The sequence below is a fragment of the Cyrtonyx montezumae genome, unplaced genomic scaffold (assembly GCF_038088225.1).
Source record: "Cyrtonyx montezumae isolate F1298 unplaced genomic scaffold, pur_monq_1.0 scaffold_5, whole genome shotgun sequence".
NCBI classification, from domain to species: domain Eukaryota; kingdom Metazoa; phylum Chordata; class Aves; order Galliformes; family Odontophoridae; genus Cyrtonyx; species Cyrtonyx montezumae.
Window position 1 is genome coordinate 14,321,616 of NW_027072056.1, and position 17,454 is coordinate 14,339,069.

General features: G+C 45.5%; 1 protein-coding gene across 9 annotated transcripts in view; it reads left to right on the forward strand.

Moving 5' to 3' along the window:
• Positions 1–1,887: 1,887 nt before the first annotated feature.
• LRCH3 (leucine rich repeats and calponin homology domain containing 3) overlaps positions 1,888–17,454 on the forward strand; it is a 47,195-nt gene continuing 31,628 nt past the window's right edge. For all 9 annotated transcript variants that reach the window (XM_065748009.1, XM_065748010.1, XM_065748003.1 and 6 more), the window contains exon 1: positions 1,888–2,127. In XM_065748009.1, coding sequence (XP_065604081.1) covers positions 1,890–2,127 — 238 coding nt within the window. In that variant the 5' untranslated portion in view covers positions 1,888–1,889. The remainder of the gene's footprint in view (positions 2,128–17,454) is intronic.

Consider the following 17,454-nt stretch of genomic DNA (forward strand, 5'->3'; position numbering starts at 1 on the left):
TGATGTGGAATATCAGAAATATAACAAAAATCATAAAACCATGACAATACCAAAGAGAGGTGAGATGGAAAGCGCAGTGGTCAGGCATCTTGAAGCTGGCTGAAGGTGGGGAAATGTTGCTGGGAGAAAGCCTGTGCTCCACCAGTGCAGTTGAGGTGTTAAGCAGGAGCACGTAGTCACTTGAGTCTTAGCTTTGTGTGTCTGAATCTGCAGGATGGTAACGAGTTGTTGCCAATATGTGTGTCATCCCTAAAATGAGGTGCTTGTTGGGGATGAACATGCAGATAAAGCTGCTTCCAGCCCAGGCTCTGATGGACTGAACCTTGTTCTTTAGCAATGCAGTTTAGGTACAGCCAGGTGAAGGAGTGGACAGCTTGCTGCATCCATAAATGTTTATGGTGCTTGGAGTGGTTTTAATTCCTTTTATTCTTCTTGAAGAGTTTACATTGAACTTGTTACAGAACTGGTTTCCTTGTGTTTTTATCTCAAATTCGATGTTGACTAGCATTCACTGGGGACTTCCATGTTGGAAAGCATTGTCTGTAGAAGAGCTTTCATTCATGCAACAGTTTTAAAGTCAGAACGCATCCTTGATGCTGTATAGTACTTCAACCCTTACTTTTAATGTTGACAAATATACCTTAGCAGAAACAAACTGAGCGTAATGATGTTAAGGTGGTTTTTTTCTTAATTTGGTAGGATTTTTTTCTGAAAGTTCTCACTGTTAGAATTTGAGTAGATAATGTGGTGTCAGTCATTCTGTTTCAGTGTATTCATTTTCCATGTGCTGGGATGCAACGAAAAAGTCTTTTTGCATCAACATAGATGCAAAACATTGATGCAATGCATCAAAAAAATACCAGTTTGTATTTAATGAGAAGATGCTTTACACTGTACCTTTTGGTATCTTTTGAAGAAGTTATTTGATCTATTCTGAAGCTGTTAATTTTTTTTTTTTCAAATAAAAAGTAAAAGGTTTCATACTGCCTTGTTCCTGCTGTAACCACTTGGGCCATGTGTTGGTTATATGGATGTTCTGATATCTTCCTTCAGGGGTTGTAAATGATTAAGTTGTTGTTAAACATGAGGAAGGTAGCAATAAGCAGATAATATGAAGAGGGCGTGCACTCATTGCCCATATCCTGAATTGAATCACTTCTTGCAGCATGAGCTCGCTTGCCTTTACAAGTGTGAGTTATGGATGTCCCTTTCAGCAGCACTGTCAGTGGTTTGGTGGTGGTTATCACACGGGATACCTCAACCTCCCTGCACACTGGTTCCTGCTTTATCACCGTGTGCCTCACTGATGCAGTCTGTGCAGCCCGTGCCTGTGTTACAGGACCCGCTGCTGGTGAGCGGGGCTGGAGGAAAAAGCGCTGCCTGGGACCTGGGTGCCGTGTGACCAGCTGCAGTACGGCAGCTGCATGGCTGCCACCTTCAGCACTGTTAGATGTCCGTGACAAACGCCTTTTAAGCTCGGCTGGCTTTGGTGTTGCCACGGGGAAGCCCGCATCAGCCGGTACTTTGCCACTTTGCTCAGAAATACCTTTTTTTTCCCCCCGCTGAGCAGTACGGCCCCATCACCCCCGGCAGCTGAACTCGAGCCTTTCCGCAGCCGTTGTGCAGGGCAGCTGCGCGCCGTGGCACGCCGGATCACCGCAACTACTGCCGCCGAGGGGCTCCGGAACAGCCGCTTTCCGCTGTTTGTTGGGCGGCTGCCGGGCAACGGAGCGGCACGGGAACGCCGCTGCCACGCGTGCGCGCTGCGTGCACCCCTGTCAAGCCCCGCTCATGCGCTCTCTGCCCGTCGTCGCGCTCTCCTGCGCCTGCGCGGCGGCGCGCGAGCGGGGCGGCGGAGGGCGGTTGGGGCTGTGCTGAGAGGGGGGGAAATGGCGGCCGCGGCGCTGGCGGCGCCGGAGGGCGGCTCCGCCGTGATGCCGATGGGGAGCGCGGCGACGTGTCCCCCTCCAGCCGGCCCCGCCGGCCCCGGCTCGTGGAGCCGATCCTTGGACCGAGCTTTGGAAGATGCGGCGGCCAGCGGAACGCTCAGCCTGAGCGGCAGGAAGCTGCGCGACTACCCGCGGGCCAGTGCCGTCAACCACGACCTCAGCGACATCACCCGCGCCGGTGAGAGACGGGGACGGGGACGGGACGGCGGGAGGGGGCAGCGCCCTGCCCGGCCCTGGGGCCCCGAGGGGCAGAGGGGCGCGGGGGGGTGGGGTGGGGTGAGGTGGGGGGACACGGCTCGGCCGGTCCCCGCTCGTCTCCCTCCTCCCCGCCCTTTCTCTACGCGGGGGGGGGGGGGAGGGAATCCCTCCAATTCGGCGTTTCCGAGGATGAGTTTTCATGAGGCTTTTTGCAGCCCGTTCTGCTCACGGATGTGGTTTTTGCCGGGCAGCTTCGTGTTCTGTCGCACACGCGTGCAGGGTTCTGCAGACACGAACCTGCGGGCACCTCCAGCTGTCAGCGGCACGCCGCTCCGCCGGCTGTGCTGAGGGCGGAGCCGAGGGCACCTGCTGCTCCTGCTCGGGTGCTTTGGGTTTGTAGCTTCGCCCCGCTTTTGTCTGTAGGCACGGCCTTAGAAATAAACTCCCGCTGCCGCTCTTTGAAAGCCACCGCCTTCGCCGGTGCGTCGGTTAGGCACAGCGAAACAGAGCTTTCCTCCACGCTCTCTGACTTCCTCAGCTGCTGTCGCTGAGAAAAATCCTCAAGGCTGATGTGGTGTGTTTGGCTTGAGTGCCTCTATAAACAGAGAATGCTGCTCGTCGTTTCTCTGCTTGTTGTTTCTCTACCAGCGTGGCTGCACCACACTGCGCGCTCATCCGCTGTAAGTGTGCCACACATCACTGATAGATTGGGCCTTTTTGTTTATAACGCCGTTCACTTGCTGTTCTCCTGAACGATTTGTGGGAATTCTTGCTTCCACCAAGGTTCCCATCCATTGTGATGAATCTTTGCATTGTCTTCGTTCAAGAAGCATTAAATTCTAATAAGCAGCAGTGTGTGCCGTATACTTTTGTGTTTGTTGTCACAGTGAGCCTTGAGGAGAGCTGGAACTGTTCTTAAGTTAAAAGGAACAAAGCTTGTTCAGTGATACCCTCTGAATCCTCAGCTTTTAGCACTGCTGTGGATAACTGAAGTTCGTGCCTTTTCTTTTAAAAGTGCTGTTTACTCAGTGACTTTTTAGCTTCGGACTAGACCGAGCCAGGGAACGAAATCCACGCAGGGATTTCTGATCCCCAGTGGTTAGCTGGGTGCTCAGACGCGGGTTTGATCCGCACCTTTCTGGGTGTTGATTTCTTGATGTTGTGAAACTTGCAGCTACATGGTAGCAGCCGCAAATAACGTTGTAACTAGTGTGAATGGCTGTTAAGTATTGTGAGCACTCTGTGGAGTATGCGTTGGCTACTCAGTGCCTTTTTGCGTGCTGTATTACAAAGACCTGAAGCACTCTGGGTGGAGCATGCAAGTGGGGTGTTCTCCAAAAATCAGTGAAATTGCGCTCAAACTGTGAAAAGGTGAAAGAATATGCATTCAAATCTTACTCCACTTTATGTGCTGGAATGGGCGTGAATCATGTCGTACTGGTACACCTCATTCCTGTTCTTGTAGTAACAAAAATAATTGCACGTTACTGTTATTGCCTGCATCTTGAAGATGTGGCAGCAAAGCACATCCCACATTAACGTAATGGCACTGCTAAAAGAATGGCACCCAGCGTAGCCCCAAGCCTTAGCAGAACCAGAGGGCTCACCTGGAAGGTGCTGTTGCAGCCCAGCCACCAAAGTGGTCAGCAGGAGGAGCAGGGCCAGTTGGGAGCCCAGTGTGGGTTTTGAGGCTGGTGACGTGAGGGCAGAATCACTCTAAGTAGGTATCAGCCCAAAAGATTGTGTTTTGAAATGGGAAACCTGTGTGAAAAGCATGTTTCTTGGGATCTTTCTTGGATCCAGAGTTGATGGTTGTATTAAGTCCAGTGCTCAGGCTGCGGTCGCTGCTTGTTGCATAAACTTATTTCCTAATTGTGTTTACAAACAGAATAAATACCATGGTACTCTCACATGAGTGGAAATTCCAGAGGTATTTACTTCACCAAACCCCACTGCATGTAACCTTATTTAAGCAGCTTATTTTTTCCCTCCTTGTATACCCATTTTCAGGTGGCTCTGCACTGTAGTGAGGTCATCAGTACCTAAGAGTGAAATACCTACAAAATTCATGTGATGAGTGCAGTTCTGTACAGACAGCACTGCTTCATCTTCTGTTTGAAAGTGAAATATGAAAGTAAAGGTTTATTTAAGTACTAACCTTAAGGCAGGCAGTACTGAGTCACTCAGCACTGAGTCCCTGGTTGTTTCACACTCCAGCTGGAATAAAGAGGTAGAGGATTAAAACCAAACAGAAGGTGGTCCATGTGAGAGCTGGGGGTGGGTTAGCAGGAGGGCAGCTCCTGGTGTGTGTGATGCAGCAGTATGACACACTGTGAGGGATGGATCATATCCAGAGGTGTGGGGTAATAATGACCTGGGCACTGAAAGGGGAAGGCAGCTGTTCTTCGTGCTCATCCCTTCGTGCTTGGAATTTTAGGAAATGACTCAAGATTACAAAACTCTGTGATGATGAATTATGAGTAGACCTCATGAGCAAGGCATGGACGTGCCTCTCTGGTTCAGGCTCTTTCATTTAACAGCCGTTATCTGTCCCTATTTTATCTGGATTGAATTATGACACATTTGTTCATTCCACTCCCGTTTTCAACCAGGGAATAGGAAAAGAAATGGCTATAAACCATCCAAGTTTAATTTGAAAGGAAACGGAGTTGCGTTTTGCCATTTCTAATGCAGACTCTGATGTCATTGTTTGACAGCCTTCCCAGTGGCCTGGAGCATATATTGAGCAGAGGAATTATTTGTCAGACCCACCATGACAGCTGTAATTACCTAAACCACTCGCTGTCTCCATTTTCTTAAGGAAAAAATGGGAGTACGTGGGTTTATGTGATATAAAAAATAGCTGTTGCATGGAAATGGACCAGTAGGATAATTACGTGCTGAGCACTATGTCTTGCTTCTGGAATATGCTAATAGTGAAAAAGGGCTCTGAAAAGGAAGAGAAAAATTGCTCACTGCTCCTATTGAGTGACTTTGCCGTTAAGGTATCTATGCTTTTCTTTATAGCAGCTCTTCACAGAAGCAGCAGAAGCCCAATGTACCATCAGTACAATTTCCTTGTGCTTACATGGGTTTGTTTAGAAAGGTTACAGTGAGCAGCTGAGCGTTCTGCTTGAAGAGGTGTCGCCAGTGTCCTCCTTCCTGCCAGAAGTTCAGTTGCTATTACTTGATGAAATGTAGAACAGGTTGAGCAGTACGCTGTGGCTCACACAGCAGTGTCTGTATTTCCCAAACGTTCATTCTTAAAAGCCACAACAGCCAAGGCCAAACCATGCTAAAATTAAATAACGTTTGAACAAAGCTCTTTTGGGTTACTGTGTCTTTGGATGAAGATCATTATGATCTTTGGGGTGAGTTGGAGGAGCGGGGCGGTCCTCTGCTCAAGTAATGGGGTGTTTGACAGGGGGGCTTACGGTGTTGTCACGCTGATATCTGAAGTTTCAGCATTAAAAATGAAAAACTGAATGTTTCAGTGGAGTGATTCAGTCCTGTACTCAGGCACAGGCTTGCCTCCACTTTACTGAAACCCACGTGGAAATACGCTGTGCTGGTTGGTGTCTGGAAAGGAGGCGGGAAGGTGACGCTTTCCCCAGCCGTGGTGGCTTAGTGAGCAGTGGCTCTTCAGTTGCAGACAGCTGCATTTTTTGCTTTTACCTCCTTGCTGTGTCCATCCTTTATAATCTGACCATTGCTCCTATTTGTTTTCTTTTCTTTTACGCTTCTGTTACTGGAAGGTCTGGATCGTGTGTGCGTGCTGTGCATATGTACCCGCGATTCCTAGGAGTTAGAGCTGAGAGTGGTGCTTTGATCATTTGGGGTCTTTCTTATCTGTTACCTTCTAAGTGTGGAGAGAAACTGTATGAATTGAGTGCTTTGTGTTGGGTTTGGATGGAGAGCTGAAGCTTGCAGTGCTGCTCAGAGCTTCTTAGTGCTCAGGCGGTCTTCGTGTTTTATAGCAGCTGGGAAAGTGGAGTCTGAGCTTGTAGTTTCTAAGCCTTGTTGCAATAAAACTAATGCATGACATTTGGAGCGCCTTTATTTTAATGAGTTGATTTAAAAACAAAACAAAACAAAAACAGGATCCCACAATCCAACTTTTACTACCAGTAAATCCTTTTAAGTGGTGTTCAGAATTACATGTGCTTCTAGTTACTTCTCCATAGTCTTCCACTTCCTTGCCTCAATCTCAATCAGATTTTTTTTTTAATAAGCACTTATCTGAATACACAGTCTTAATTATTTCTGAGTACAGCTGTAGCTACGTAAGAAGTAAAGAAGAGAGGGGCTGAGAAGTGGATGTGAGCCCTGCAATCACGTGAAGGTTCAGCTGCACTGCAGTCAGACCAGGTCCTGGGGCTGCTTGCTGTGTGTGTGTAAATGACAACAGACAGGGTGGAAAGGCTATCTGAGGTGGCAGGAATGAGAGGGCCTGTTTGGCAGACATGTCAATTGGTGTCAGTTGTGATGTGGCACTTTAATTCTATTTTGTAAGCCTTTACCACTGGCCTGTTGTAAATTCACTGATTATTTTTTGTCAGACTATGCCAGCCTTGGAGTCAGTGGGGCTGGGATTTTTTTTCCTTAGCAGCGTGGCTCGTAGGACTGAATTGCATTCACTGTAACTTTATTGCTGATGAGTTTGGATCTTATGCTTTCCTTTGATAATATATTATATTCTCTGCAAGTAATTTGGAATGGATGGTTTAACTTTTAGCTTTGGACTGCAGCAGGCATAATTAGTTTCTCAAGTATAAGAACCAGCAGTGAGGAGTTGGTTACAACAGATTATGTGGCACGTGGTAACAATAACATTGCATGGTAGCAGAGGAAAGGCTTCTAACAATTCAAGGGCTCTTTGCTCTTTATTAACAAACAGGGCTCGGATGGCACAGTTTGCAGTGGTGGCCAGGCAGCCTGCAGGAGCAGCAGTGGTGTGCACAGCTGGAGCCCTGGGCTGACCTCCCTCTGTGCAATGTGTGGCTCCAAACCCACTGGCATTAGAAGCCCCGTGGAGGTCAGGCTCTGACAGTGTATTGAAGGAGTGAACAGGTTTCCAGGTTCTCTGGATTAGATGTATTTAAAGAATGCTGATCTTTTGTATATAGGCTATTCCGTGTGAATTAGTAGATCAGGGTATACAGAAGAACAGGGCCTTATTTTTCACTGTGCAGTCCCTTGAAGTGTCCTAATAGGCCTTTAATTCAGCTCGCCATGACCCCACGCTGTGCACCTCTTACAGACAGCGTGCAGGGGGCTCTTTGGAGTGAGGAGAGTCTTAGTTCTATCCCAGCTGGTAATGTCATTGAATGAAAAAGTCAGATCAGTGCATTTGCAGCACTCTCTAAATGTAGGTGAAGCACTCCAACATGAAGATGTGCCCAAAAAATCCCTCCTGCAGTGCAGGCCAGGTGTTGACCCCTGGAACATAGTGAAGCCTGCTCTTTGCAGAGCCCTGTGGGATTACTGACCATCCCTTCTTTTTTTTTTTTTTTTTTTTTTTTTGATGTTTTCCCCATCATTCAACAAACGGTGTGAATTTTACTCTCTTTATTCTGGATATTCTTGAAACTCAGCTGTGAACATAGGAGTGTATTACTGCTGCCTTGGGCTCTTGTTGGTGCTCCCTGCTGCTGGAAGGGTTTCAAATGCTGTTGTTCCATGTCATCTCTGTAACTGGAGGGACCGTGCTGGGGCAGGCTGGGGTTCCTCCTTGTGTTTGTCACCTGTCCCCAGCAGCATACCATTGTCTCATGTGTCCCCTTTTCATATTTTTCATCTGCTCCAGCCCAGCTTCTGCCTCTTAGCCTCTTTTTTTTTCCTCCACTTCAATCATGCTGTCTATCTCAAATGGCTCACATGATGCCATCTACACTCTTCTTATCTGAGCTGCTACTGTGTTAAAGAGGAATAATCTATTTCCTAACAGTTGGTAGAAAATTCCTTTCAAATCCAAGGAGACCATTAGTTTCAGGGTGCTGATGAAGTAAGCAGTAATTTAAACCTGCTTAATTCCTTATTACTTTTATTTATGGACTTGTAATTTACCTCTGTGTTCTGTCACAGCCCAAGGCTTCTATTGGCCACTGAGTTGGTGTCATACACTCTGTTCTACAGGAGTAAAAGAGTCATTGAGCACAATAATAGCAGTACAATTATGTGCTTGTCACTGCGTTGACTCCGAGCTCAGCTATGGAATAAATGTTTTTGTAGAGGGCCATAACTGAAAGTGGTTATGGGCCATAAAATATCTGTTGCTTGCCTTTCTTCTTCTGCCTTGCCAAGGGGCAGGTGGAGCTTTGCTTAGTAGGGCAGAAAAAAGGAAAGATGTTTGGAACCTATCTCAGCTAAAGCAGCAGGCTGATTGAGCTACAACCGTGGTACAGGATAGGCGAGCATTGTATATTTTATGACTCTGCTGTTGTGCAAATCCTATCACATCATTTAGTGATGCCTGTGTCAGAAGGCTGTTATAATTGCCATTAAAAGTTATGCAGGGTGAAGGAAAGCCCAGAAGCTTTTCCCAGACTTCACTGGTGATTAAGTACTGGCTGTTTGCTCTGAGGATGCTGGAGGATATTCTGCTCTATCACATGAGCTGGCACTGGTCACTCTGTCCTGTAGTTACTGTTCTCCTTGAAAATATCATTTTATTCTGATGGTTTTTTTTCTTGGAGGAAAAAAGAGCCAACTTGTAATTTGAAATAACAGGTGGAAATTTTTGGTTTCTTCTGTTAGTGCCCAGATGCAGGCCAGCTATTTAAAACCTCCCTGAAGTATTACAGCATTCTTTTTCTTGTCTGGTAAGTATGGTGAATGTTAGAAATAAAAGAAATAGGCATTGGGTGGAAGAGGCTCTGAGCTGAGCAGGGAGCCCAGCTCCCCGTGCATTCTTTTCCCAGGATGTTGCTCTGCCCGATGCTTTAGTCATACTGCTCAAAGCGTTCTTTTAAGAGTATCAGTGAGTTGGTTGGCAACTCTGTTTTAAACAAACCCAAGATGCCCATGCTTACCATGCAGATGAGGCAGTAGTTCTTTATCCCAGGGCTGTGCTTTAAGGTACTGAGAATGTAGGGGTTCACAAAAGCACAGCTGTGCTGCGATTACGTTGAGAACTTTCTTGATTGTGATTTTATGGTGGGTTTTGTTTGTTGGTTTTGTTGTTTTACAGATTTAACTTTCTATCCTTGTTACATTTTGTTGCAGGTCAAGGCACACAGGTGGTTATGGTTGCAATGAATAATGGAAAATGATAAGGCTGAAAGTGGGGTGCAAGGGCCAACTGCTCTTATCCCAGGTCTGAAGCTCGTGCTTTGTTTTTGTTGTTACAAACACCTCTACATACCACACTTAGAAGAGTAAAAAATGATTCCAGGCAATCATTTTTTACAAATCAATTGTTACGAGTCTCAAGTACTTCTTTTTTATTACTTACTGCAAGAGTCTCTTCCAGCTCATAGCATTTCATTGAACGCATTAAAGTACTAATAAAAGAAATATTCTGAAATAGCTTTTCTTGCCAGAGATCTTTATTCCTTATGAAGTTAACATTTTTTTTCTTGACTTTAACTTTTCCTGTGCTGTAACATTCTCCTCAAGTTGCATCTAGGGGTATTGTTCTTTATTGCTGTTGAATAATTGGCATGTAGATAGTGCTTGGATGAGGTGAGGCACAATGGAAGTGGCACTCCTTTTTCCACATGCTTCTAGTGCACTTTATTTGGATTTGCACTCCCATCTGTTTTTACAAATATGTGCTTAAATAAAAAGTCCATCTTTTAATTTGTTGAGAAGGACATGGAGCTGCTGGAAGTGGGTCCAGGGGAGGCCATGGGGATGGTCAGCGGGTGGGAGCACCGCTGCTATGGGGACAGGCTGAGGGAGACGGGGGTGCTCAGTCTGGAGAAGGGAAGGCTGCAGGGGGACCTCGCTGCAGTTAAGGGCCCAACAGGTAAGGTAGGGAGAGACTCTTCAGCAGAGTGTGTAGTGATAGGGTGAGGGGTGACGTCTTTAAACTGTAGGAGGAAATGTAGGTTAGGCGATAGGAAGAAATCCTTTACTCAATGGTAAGGCCCTGGCAGTGCGTGCCCCAGCTCTGCAGGCACCAAGCCCAGTTGGACAGCCCTGGGCAGCCTGAGCTGGTGGGGCTGCGTGGGCTTTGAGGTCTCACCCAAACCATTCTGTGGCTTTGTGACTGTATTTCTCAATATGACTATGTCCTTTCAGTGTGATGCAGTTCTTTTTTCAAGTCTTGACCACATTGAATATGCAATAGATGGAAATGCAGGGACTTGGAGCACACATTACAAGCTGTCCGTGCAGGTTCTGGTATAAATTAAGTGAGGCATTGTCTCCTCTGTCTTGGGGGAGGGATTTCCTTTTCTGATGAGTGACCACAACACGTCTTTGGAGCTTTCTCAGTAGCAGTATCCAGCAATATATCCAATACCTGATAACTGCTCAGGGATTACAAAAGCAAATAAACACAAAAACCTTTGTGGAATCATGTGAGCTGCTTTTTGCTCTTGTGGGGCACTGATGCAATGCAGTGCATGAAGCTACTGTACTGGCCTGTAACTTGGCCTGGCCAGCTACCATCACACACCTGGAGAAGCAGCTTATACTTTCAGGTTTCTCAGGTGGGGGCAGTTTGGTCTCTGTTATAATCATATTAGAAGAAAATGTGTTGAAAGGTCAAATAGATAATGATCTTTGGCTATTGTTGGAGTTTCGTAGAGATGGAGAAGTTACTGTTTGTGAGGAACATTAAACATTATCAGGTGATATATATACTGTGAACTGAAGATGTTATTTCACAATGTATCTTCAAAAGTTTCTCTTGTTTTACAGTAGCCTGGTGAGTTTTATTTTACTTCCATTACAAGTATAGATAGTAGAAACAGAAATGCGATCTGGGGATACTTTGTCACCGTATACTTGAGCAACAAGAGATAAGTATTATTTTCAGAGTGAGACAAGTGCTGTTGTTTCAGTGCCACCATTGCTGTGTGTAATTTGTGTATAAACTTCACATTCCCTGCTTGACTCATAGTTTCCTACCCATGCAGCTTTCTTGTTGCTGATCACTTCCATTTTTATACTGAAACTAATCACTTAAGGTTCTGGGTTTTTCTTAAATAATAATAAAAATTGCATAGCGTGACCAATTAGTGAAAATGTATAACCCCCCCCCCGCCATGTGATTCATTGGCTCCTTGCTGTGCGTGTGGGCTGTGTGTCTTACAGTCTAGCAATGGATTTAGCTCTATTTTCAAAGCTTTTATGGGCTGTTTGCTTTAAAATTCATTTATTTTTTGTTATTTGTTCAGTTGGGTATTCCTTTTGGACCCAAAGACGATGTAAATGAGTGGAGGGGTGGGAGGAGATGAGTTACTTCTACAGCAGCCTTTGAGAAGGAGCCACCCCTTCCATATGGACCAGCCAAGAACAGAGCAGTGACTGCTGCAGTTGGAGAGTGATTTGCATCGCTGACTCATGGGGAAGAAGTGGACTGTTAAACTGGGATTGGTTGGGGTTTCGTTTTGAAAAGCTTATTTTCAGTTGCAGTCAGACTGATTGGTCATCTTTGCTGTGAGAGATTCATAAGGTTTAATTTTGTGGGGAGGAGTCATGCAGAAGTCCGTTCAGAATATTAATGTGAGATGTAACTCATGGTAATTCATTTTGATCGCCTTGCTGCTGTTTTTCAGCATATTTGGCCTTTCAAATAGTGATGTATGAAATGGTGACCGTCAGTTCTGTGGTCCTTGATCTTTACTAATGCTTGCATGATGTGTTTTCAACTGAAGGTGACTTTTATGGCTTCCAGATTCAGGATGTATTTTGTATTGTGAGCATATGTTTTGACAGTTGCTGTCATGTATCCCCCCATTTGACTGCTCTCTCTGTTTGATATGGGATACTTTCCATACATATCCTATACCCTTGTTAAATTTCTTTGCTCGGAGATGGCTCGTATCATACAGATGACTTGGTATGTCTCCAGCTCCTTTTCAGGAATTCTGGCTGTAGTTGTCCTATTGAACATTGCAGCACTGCTTGTGTAAAGCATAACAGGCTTTTTTTGTTAGGAATGATGTCAGCGTGAGAGATGGCCTCAAGGAGTCATTAAAAGAACATAGGACTTTTGACTGTTAGGGCTTTATTGACTTTCCTCCTCAATGAAATACCATCCTGCTGAAGGCAGATCGGTGTCTGCAGTGGTGCAAGGAGTGCTTGGTGACCTTATTGTGCAGTCTGATGGAGCTGGGGCTGAATACCCTAACTATGGAGGCACTTTATAAAGGGCTTTGCAGAAATGTATAACAACAGGCATAACACTTTATGGAAATGCTTGGCTTTCTCTGAAAATAATTGGCCTTTTTGTGGGGAATTACTCTCTTGGTTTTTTCAGACCTTTGAATTTTCAGTTCAGGTTTGAGCTGCTTTATTTCTAATTCTCCACAGAATATGTAAATTCATTTGTTGCTGAAACTTCTTTCTTTGTGCACCGTCTACCTACTGCTGACTTTAGTATATCATTCGACTTAAATTGTCTGCAGGGAGAAAGAGAAAAAAAAAGTATATTTTGAACTGATTGGTGAAAAAGATGAGGGGGAATGTACAAAGCTGGGGTGATCCTAGGTGCACTGTCATGCTGCATCTGGCTGCAGGACCACCGTGCAGGACCACCAAGTTGCACAGCAGCCTTCAGAACAGCACTGCTGTAGGGGAGGGCTGGGCTGGGTCAGTGCTGCATTGCAGGGCCTGATGCTCTCCTGTCAGCAGAGCCATTACTTGTTGTATATCATCTGCATTATGGTTTATATTAATCTGTGGGTTTGCTTTATCCACGTGCTTTGCCCATGTCCCCCCATCTCTGAATAATTGTCTGTTGTCTGTGGATTCTATATGATAGACTGTGATATCTAGCATGGTATCTGGAGTCTGTGGGAGCTAATATTTATCATATGTGTTGTGTCCTTTTTTCTGTGGAAAAGCTATATGTGCAGTATAGTTTCTTGGCACAAATCTTTTCTATTTTGAATAATAGCTTTAGTGTGCAGTACCATATGTCTGTACTGTACGGTGCATGGAATAAATGGAAAAGGGAGAGAAGTGGAACAGAAGGAGATGATGATGTGCATGAAGACCTAGAAGCACTCTGAGTTTTTACTGGCAGGTCTGTAGACCATGAAAAAAATGTTTCTTTAGACTTACAGAGGTAAGGAAACGAGAAGTTGCTATAAAGAAGGCAAAGCCTTTTCACTGGTAAGAAGCAAGAGTCTTCCTATTGCAAGGCTGGCTAAGCCACCTGTTCTGGAGGTGGCAGCTTGGCATTCTGTCCTGCATTGGAGTGTACTCCTGAGTACAGCTTACAGAGACATGAGGACAGTAGTGATTTAAAAAATAAAATTAAAAAAGCAGACCACTTTAATTAAATAAATGACAGGGAAGAAATACAGAAAGAAAGCCACGTTTCATTTGTGCATTCTGGGTTGAGGGCCTGGATCTGCAAATCTGAAGTGTGCAGCATCTCTAAATAGTGGTAACGCAGCAAAGCGTTCACAACACAAGCGTAGTCTCCTTTTTTAGTGAAGAAATTTGACTCCTGTTTTACCAGAGATGGTTGCTTAATGATGAGAGAAAATATAATGTGTAAGTAATGAGAACTTTGATCTGATTCCAAGTTATGTCTGCTTAGATAATTTCTATTAAATACTTTTTTTTTTTTTCCCAAAGTTGCCTTCTTTGTTCCCACCTTCCAAGCTTTTTCACAGAGGGAGGGCTCCTCCTTGCTTGGCAGTGGGAAGATAAGAGCTGCTGAGCTCGAGTTTCTGCTGGAGATGCAGTTCAGGTAGATCCTTCCCAGTCACCTTCAGGCAACGTTTAGAAGAACAGTTTAAGCAGCATAAAAATAGTATAGGCTAACTTGACTGTTTTCTTGCATGGTGTGGATTGGGAAATGTTCGTGCAAGCATTGCAGAATCAGTAGCTTACAGCAAAGGGGACGGGCATAGCGAGGGGTGTACAAAGGATGCACCAGTATAGATAGATCCCAGAGTGAGCATGAAAGGCTGGCCTCACAGGTGGCTTTTCTTTCTTTCTTTTTAGATGAAGTCAACAGGGAGTAGGCATTCGGTCAAGCCAAATGAGCCTCCTTTAATCCATTTTATCAATGGGGGAGTGTATGCTGCCTTACCAGTGTTGCAAGCATAGTCCAAAGGCTGCTTTTCCTGGTAGTAAATAGTGTGTATATATACTTTTTACACAAAGGAAGAATCTGCAATGCAGCTAGCCAGCAATGAGCAGAACTTCCCCAATTTAACCGGATTTGGTGAGCTGGAGACCTTGGTTCATTTCCTCAGTGCTAGATAACTTGCAACATTGCATTGCTACTTTCACTTATATTTGTTTGCTTGACTTGGTATTTTAGGCTTGTGTGAAGGAGAAGCATGACTGTTCTGTTGGCTGGATGCCCGAGTTAGTGAGGAAATTGAGTGAAGTTTCTGGAAGATAGAAGATTGCAAGGGAGTGGAGGGTAGAAAAGTGTTGGAAGCAGAATGTATGTAAAAGCTTTATAAACATCCAACTGTGTCGGAAGGGTTAGATTTAATCCTTACTTTCAAACATAGATATTCAGTTCCATTTTGTTCACATCATCAGTGCTGCAGCAGCACATACAGTCACAGTTTGTGTTCTGCTGTACTCTGTCCTCTTGTCTGCTGACTGGTCATAAGGCTCAGCTGCTGGCTCATCTGACTTCCTTCAGTGTGGCTCCCATCTAAAGTCTTCAAATTCTTCTCTCTACTCATCAGAGAAGTGGTGGCATCTCATTCCTGAAGTGCTCGATTTGCTCCACCACGTGCCTTCCTTAAAATGCCACGCCGTGTCCACAAGTACGTATCAGGAAGGAGAAACCTTGGGAATGGATCCCTGGTCACAGCCCTGTCCTGGCTGCTCGGTAGTGAACTCAGGTTTGTTCGTAGATCGTATGTTAGAGAAGCCATGAAGTGCATATCTGTAAGCCAGCTGATCTGATGCTGGAGGCTGCCACCAGTCATGGTCTGTCTCTTCCCTGCTCTTGAAGCCACACAGTCTCATCATCTCCCTGGTATTGATGTTAGAGCTTACACAGCAGCATGATGAATTAGATTGTGCCTCAGAAGGGCTGAGAGCTATTCATGGCTTTGGTTTTTTCGCAGGATTTGCTCACAGGAATGAGATCCAACTGGTTGTGGTTGTACAATCAGCAGCACTGGCACCACGGAGGGGATGATAACACATGGCCAATGAGGAATGCTTCCCTTCTGTCACAGTGCTGGGTTAGATTGGCTGACTGTGAAGCCATAGTGTGCGTTGGAACAGAAATAAATTAGGCCTGACATCAGTTTGGTTTGTTAGGCAGCCTCATCTCCGTTCAGTAAGCAGCTCCTTCTTTTGCCTTGACCTAACACGGTCACAAGAGGTATATCTAAGATGCATGGGAAAACAGTTGGGAAGAGCTCGGGTTTGGCAGGATTAGCAGGTCAGAGGTAAGTCATGAGATGGCACTTCTGAGGTTTGTTTGAAATCAGAGTCTGACGAAAGTGGTGGTGTTACATCACAGCAGCACAGGGACAGGAAGAGGTAAAGTCACCCCTGTGGCAGGAAACCCAGTGAGTGTGCCATGAAGCTCCCAAGATTCCAGTGTTTCTGATGCTTGAAAAGGAGAATACTCCCAGGCAGTGAGCAGAGAGACCACCAAGTATCATAATTGTGTCACAGAGGTATTTTTACAGTGTTTTGTAGTTTCCTTCCTCATAGCAAGCGCAGTTAATTCCCAGGGAGCAGCAGCTGTAAAGGAGTTGGCCGGGTGGGCTGCTTTCCCTACCTGCCAGATTACATCGACTGCTTTGTGAAGCTGCTGGTGTTAACAGCCTTCTTGTTACCGCTGCGAGTCTGTGTATGTGGAGAAACCCATCTCTGCCGATGGGTTTTGAACATCGCCCTTGAACAGCTGTCCTTTGTCATTGTCAGGAGGTTGACTCTGCTTCGTTCTGGCTGTCAGTCCCAGTCTCTAGTTGGCTGCTGTAATTATTTATATTAAAATAAGATTGATTAGCCTACAGACAAAATGTAAATTCTTCTAGTATAAAGGGAAAAGCGTGAGAGTACTTCTAAGTTAAAACATGTGCTTTGTTGCGTTAGGGGAAAGAGGAATATTCTTGCCCCCCAGCAGAGGTCATCTCAGCCAGGTTCAGGTGGGGCAGCAGCACCAGCCCTGCTCCTCTGCTGCCACACAGCTGCAGCCTGGGCCCACCCGTGGCAGCAGCTGCTGCTATGGCACAGTCTTTCTCATCTCTCACTAAGAGCTTCATTCCAAAGAATGTTTCCCCTTTGCCAAAATTCCTCATGATGTTGCCTTCAAGGAAACACATCCATTTTTAGCAGGCTAGGAGGGCCTTTTTTACTTATTTATTTATTTAGGAAGTGGATTTCTGTTCATGGTTGCATTAACCCATGAAAGCTGAGCACAAACAAATCACTTCTGGTTCAAGTTACCGGATCTGTATTTCACTCATATATTTAGTCCTAGTCAAATTCAGCATTTGTGCTGTTGAGGGGGGAATGAGTGTGCTTGCTCTCTTGGTCTGTCAGGTAACAAGGGTTTGCACACATTAAACCAGTACTTTTGATTTGCCTCACTCCCACTTTCTCCCTTGGAAAAGCAGTGGGTGCTGCTGTACTGCAGATGTGCAGTGCTCTGCTGGGATTCTTTAACACTCCTCTCCTGCCTTTGTTAGAGCTGTTCCTTTCATTCAGGTACTTTTAGGATGGAGATGGGAAAGAGAACAGAGTGGAATGGCTTCGTGCAGTGACTGCTTTTCCCTGCCCATGTCTGATCCCATTGCTCACTGCTTTCTGCCACAGGAGAGGGCCCCAGAGACATTGTCCAAAACACAAACGTCACTGAGCCTCAGGAGGCTGACCTGGAGAGCTGTGTTCCTGCTGGAGATTCAGGGTTGGGGAACAGAGAGTAGATATTTTCCTGGCAGATCTCCCTCTTATCTCCACATTTGAGCCCATGAAAACATGGTTACTCTGTGCAAGATGGTGTTGTTGTGAGTGTGATGTGAGTAAAAATGCTGCAGTGTTATCAGCCAAACTTGTAATTGATCAGACCCAATTTGAGTGAATGTGACTGTAGTGCTGCTTCAAAATCAGCTCCGATTTTATCTGTGCTGTAGATTAATTGAGAGCTGGCAGAGCTCAATCATTGCTGCTGATGGCTTTGGTGTCCCTCTGG